Genomic DNA, 5,044 nt, shown 5'->3' with positions numbered 1-5,044 from the left:
CTCCCTCCCCAGGAGCATGTAGGGAAGCTGAAGGACAGCTATGACCACAGGCTCATGCTGAAACACTTGCCAGCTGAGTTCACTGTCTTCCTGGATCACATCTCTAACCTGGACTACTTCACCAAACCAGACTATCAGGTARSATGGCAGATCTCTCTCCCTTTACCTACTCTATGTGTGTATACAGTATCTCTGTGTTTTAACAGTTAGAACTATGCATTTTGTTACAGTTCCCTGTGTCAATATACAGTAAGTCCCAGGACATGTGTGTATGTAGTGTATGTTTTCAGAACGACTGATTGTCTGCATTATCTTGGGATTGTCTGAATGTCTGAGCCCTCTTTCTGGAGTACTAAGTATCAGCCAGTCAGTCAGTGATGTTGTGCAAGCTGTTCCGTATCTCAGGATATGACATCATGTGACTTTCTGTTGTGTTGTAGCTGCTGTTGTCAGTGTTTGACAACAGTATGAAGACCTACAACGTGGTGGAGAATGACCCGTATGACTGGGAGAGGACTGGGTCTGATGGTACTCTGACCATCAACGCCACAGCCACCACACCACAGCACCACACACGACTCACCCCAGCACACATGGGGTAAGAGACTGGGAACACGCACGCACGCACGCACGCACGCACGCACACACACAGAGAGAGACTGGGAATCTTGGATGAACTGTTTGAAGGTCCACTGACGGTTCAGGGGCTTCTTGTCTATTTCACTATCACACACTTTTAACTTGTTTACCGAATGAATGAATGAATGAATCTACCTGTTGAATGAATGAATGAATGAATGAATGGATGGATGAATCTACCTGTTGAATAAATGAATGAATGAATGGATGGATGAATCTACCTGTTGAATGAATGAATGAATGGATGGATGGATGAATCTACCTGTTGAATGAATGAATGAATGAATGAATGGATGGATGAATCTACCTGTTGAATGAATGAATGAATGGATGGATGAATCTACCTGTTGAATGAATGAATGGATGGATGGATGAATCTACCTGTTGAATGAATGAATGAATGAATGAATGAATGGATGGATGAATCTACTTGTTGAATGAATGAATGGATGGATGAATCTACCTGTTGAATGAATGAATGGATGGATGAATCTACCTGTTGAATGAATGAATGAATGGATGGATGAATCTACCTGTTGAATGAATGAATGAATGGATGGATGAATCTACCTGTTGAATTGATTAATTGATTAATTAAATGACTTAGTGACATCAGAGTAACATTCACTCTATAATTTCAGCATGGCCAATGCATCCCTGATCCCTGGGGACCTGGCGAGGGAGAACACAGACGATGTTCTGCAGGACGAGCAGCTTAGTGACAACGGGGAGAACAACCCTCCTCCAGACCGCCGCCCCGGATCCCCCAGCATGCCCCGGGCCAACCAGGAAGCTGACGTCTGGGAGGAGCTGGACCGTAACCGCATCAGGACCGCTGTGTGGAAGGTAGAGAGGAGAACAYACACACCAGGGTTTCCGTTAGCCGGTAATAGGCTTTTGTACACCCCTCCCCCAAAAGCCAATAAATACAATTTACGCTGGCTAATTGCCCCCGGCTAAAATCCCATTGCATTTTAGCCTATTCATTGATGGAAATACTGGTCGATGGAAATACATTTGACCGGTCATGCTTATTGGTCTAAAGGAACATTTGCATAATTTAGTGGAATTAAATGGGCAATTGTGTATTTCCGTTTGTCGCTATGTAGCCTATCTTATTTATCACACCTGCACAGCATACAGATACAGAGCCTACATTTGAGTGGAATATCTGTCAGACAGCGCGAGAGCTGCTGCTACAGCTTCTCAAACAGCTCRTTCGTTGCTGCTGGAGTGAAACKKRCTTTTATAAGACCAATMATTGCGCAACAAATCTAAATGCAATCACGTGTTAAGAACAGTTTTGATGGCCATGATTAAAAATAGCTAATATTTTAATTTCTCAACTGGTAATTGAAACGTGCTTCCTAATCACCATTCAAGTGCATAGGCAGCGGCAGGCTTCAGCGTGTCAYACACCACTTTGCAATGAGCTGGAGGCATTTTGAAAACATGTACTTCATTGTTTGAAACTTTTAAGTTTTACTTGCTTCAAAGTAGCCTAGCCAAAATTATTTTCTAAAKACTTCCATATACCATTGAAACCATGTAGCCTATTTCTCTCGTTCTTTTGGTTTTCAACTTTCTTTCATTGTCCGGTAGCCAAAGGCACAGTCATAGTTATATCAGYAGCCCATGATAGTTGTTGCATCTTTAGATCTCCCCCCTTTCTACATTTCTAACAGATATTTTCATCTCTGTCACATGTGCTTTTGGCAATGGTGTTTTCCCGCTAACTGCATTACGGAACGAACATTTGCACATAGCCTACTGCCTTGTGTAGCCTACTGCCTTGTGTAACCAACTGCCTTGTGTAGCTACTGCCTTGTGTAGCTACTGCCGTGTGTAGCTATGCTTGTGTACCAACTGCTTTGCTGGTGCCTACTGCCCTTGTAACAAATGTGTGCCTACTGCCTTGTGTAGCTACTGCGTGTGTAGCCTACTGCCGTGTGTAGCACGCTTGTGTCACCATACTGCTTGTGTAGCTACTGCTTGTGTAGCCTATGCCTTGTGTAGCCTACTGCCTTGTGTAGCCTACTGCTGTGTACCTCTGCCTTGTGTCCCCACTGCCTTGTGTAGCTACTGCTTGTGTGCTACTGCCTTGTGTACGCTATCGTGTGTAGCCTACGCCTGTGTGCCTACTGCTTGTGTAGCCACTGCCTTGTGTAGCCTACTGCTTGTGTAGAGCTTACTGCCTTGTAGCTACGTCTGCATACTGCCGTGTGTAGCCTACCTGAACAACTGCCTTGTGTAGCCTACTGCTTGTGTGCCTACTGCCTGTTGTGTAGCCAACTGCCTGTGTAGCCTACAGCCTGTGTAGCTACTGCCTTGTGCAGCCTACTGCTTGTGTAGCCTACTGCCTTGGGTACCAACTGTTGTGTAGCCTACTGCCTTTGTGTAGCCTACTGCCTTGTGTAGCCTACTGCCTTGTGCAGCCTACTGCTTGTGTTCCTACTGCCTTGTGTAGCTGCTGCCTTGTGTAGCCTGCTGCTTGTGATAGCCTACGTTGTTACCCTCTGTGGTAGCTGCTGCCTTGTGCACATTGCTGCGTTTATAATGTGAAGAAATAATAGTTTATCAACATTGTAAGCATTCTGATCTGTTCCATCAGCCTCGTTGCTTTTCTAAAGTCATTTTATGTAGCCTAGGACTACTGGTTGTATGAACTTGGGATCTATCATCACATAAGTGTCCCAGAGTCTGTTTGGAATAGGCTGTTTCTTTCTCGCACAGAACGTCAAGCTGACCAATAGAATAGGTCAACTTTTCTACTATGGGAGATAGTAGATTGACAAAGGCTGGGGATTTTGCTGTACGTTGGCTGAAGAAAAGTACATGTGGACAGTCATTCTAACATCTCCAAACTGCGCATTGGAATTCAGTAAGAAGGACGCATCCCRTTGCATCCAATGCSYRTGGGTCCGGTACATTTCTCAAATGTCCAGTAAATCAAAATGCTGCCGGTCAAACGTCCGGTGMCATATTTTCCTAACGGAAACCCTGAAACACACACACCATGATGACTGAGTTCAACCATATATCACTCTATCCCTCGTTTCTCTCCCCTCTAGGCAGCAACAGAGGAGGAGCACAGCAACAACCAGGGGGGTCTCCAGAGCCCGTATGCCAACCTCAGCCTGGGCTCCCCTGTCCGGGTACACTCTGAGATGGTGGGGGTGTCAGGACAGSATGGTGGTAGTCCTCTCCTCAGGAAGCTCCGTAACATCCACAGCTTTGAGCTGGACAGGAGGCTGACCCTGGAGACCAAGCCCAGTCCTGAACGGTTCATGGAGGCGTGGTCAGTACCCCTACTTAACCCCCTGTCCTTCTATTCCTTCCATGCTACACTATCATAACAACCAGGGACTTGTTTCTACTGCAATTCAGTCAGTTCAGGATATTAATCAAGATGAACCAAAGTCCCTATACAATCATTTAAAAGTTTGTTTTAATGATGAATTAGTTTACTTCCTAAACTGACTGAATTTCAATGCAATTGACCTCAACCCTGCTATTGCTAACCCTGCTGCTAACAACAACGCTTGTGCTACTATAACAACCATCAATAGTACAATAACTACTATATTATAATCTGCCATCGCCTGACCTGTTCAATCGGTCGGTGTGTCTCTCCAGCTCAGGGAATCAGCAGGAGGGCTGTGGGCAGCAGCAGGAGAAGGGCCTGGCTGTACCCACTGGAGGTCCCACAGGACCAGGGCGTGGTGGCACTGACCGAGTCTGGCACAACGACGAGGAGTTCCTATCCGGTGGCGGTGCCAGCGGCTCACCCAAACCCGTCTCCCCTCACTCCCACAGGTCACTGGAACAGGGCGAGGGGGCCCCCAGCAGCGGAGGCTTCGTGGCCCTCAACCTGAGCTCCGGCCAGGGGAAGGTGGACTCCAGGGAGTGTGTGATGATGGAGAGGCCCAGCGGGTTCCCAGGGACAGGAATGGGGGATAGAACTACGACCAGCCCCTCCAAGGAGGAAGAAGAGGAGCTGGAGTTGCTGGAGGTACCCCTGGGGGCAGGAGAGGGGTCCACGGTGAACCCCAGCCCTGGTCAGGTCCATGGGGACAGGGATGGGGATCTCCAGGGGCAACCAGGCGCCAGCAGACAACCCCCCAGGGTGGACAGGCTGGAGCTGAGTGTGGGACCTACGGGAAGCCTGCCCCCCGTCACCCCCTCTAGCCCTGCTGATGCCCTGGCTGAGGGAGCACTCACACAGGTACGGACCTCACAGACTAGTATTACATATCTCACTGTAAAACGTTTCACCCTTACATACATCACTGTAAAATACTTCACTATTACATATCTCACTGTAGAACGTTTCACTATTACATACCTCACTGTAAAACGTTTCACTATTACATACGTGCTTAAACAGTGAGGTTATGTAATAGTG

The 5,044-nt window shown here is 47.2% G+C and overlaps 1 protein-coding gene across 1 annotated transcript in view; it reads left to right on the top strand.

Moving 5' to 3' along the window:
• The window catches only part of LOC111963066 (tau-tubulin kinase 2-like), a 64,939-nt gene that overhangs the window by 40,143 nt on the left and 19,752 nt on the right, over nucleotides 1-5,044 (top strand). The window contains 5 exon segments of the mRNA XM_070443302.1: nucleotides 13-138; nucleotides 441-598; nucleotides 1,281-1,485; nucleotides 3,711-3,937; nucleotides 4,276-4,864. Of these exon segments, the coding sequence (XP_070299403.1) occupies nucleotides 13-138; nucleotides 441-598; nucleotides 1,281-1,485; nucleotides 3,711-3,937; nucleotides 4,276-4,864 (1,305 nt within the window).

This window comes from Salvelinus sp. IW2-2015, linkage group LG4q.2, assembly GCF_002910315.2.
Source record: "Salvelinus sp. IW2-2015 linkage group LG4q.2, ASM291031v2, whole genome shotgun sequence".
Taxonomy (NCBI): domain Eukaryota; kingdom Metazoa; phylum Chordata; class Actinopteri; order Salmoniformes; family Salmonidae; genus Salvelinus; species Salvelinus sp. IW2-2015.
This window is presented reverse-complemented; position numbering and strand designations above follow the sequence as displayed.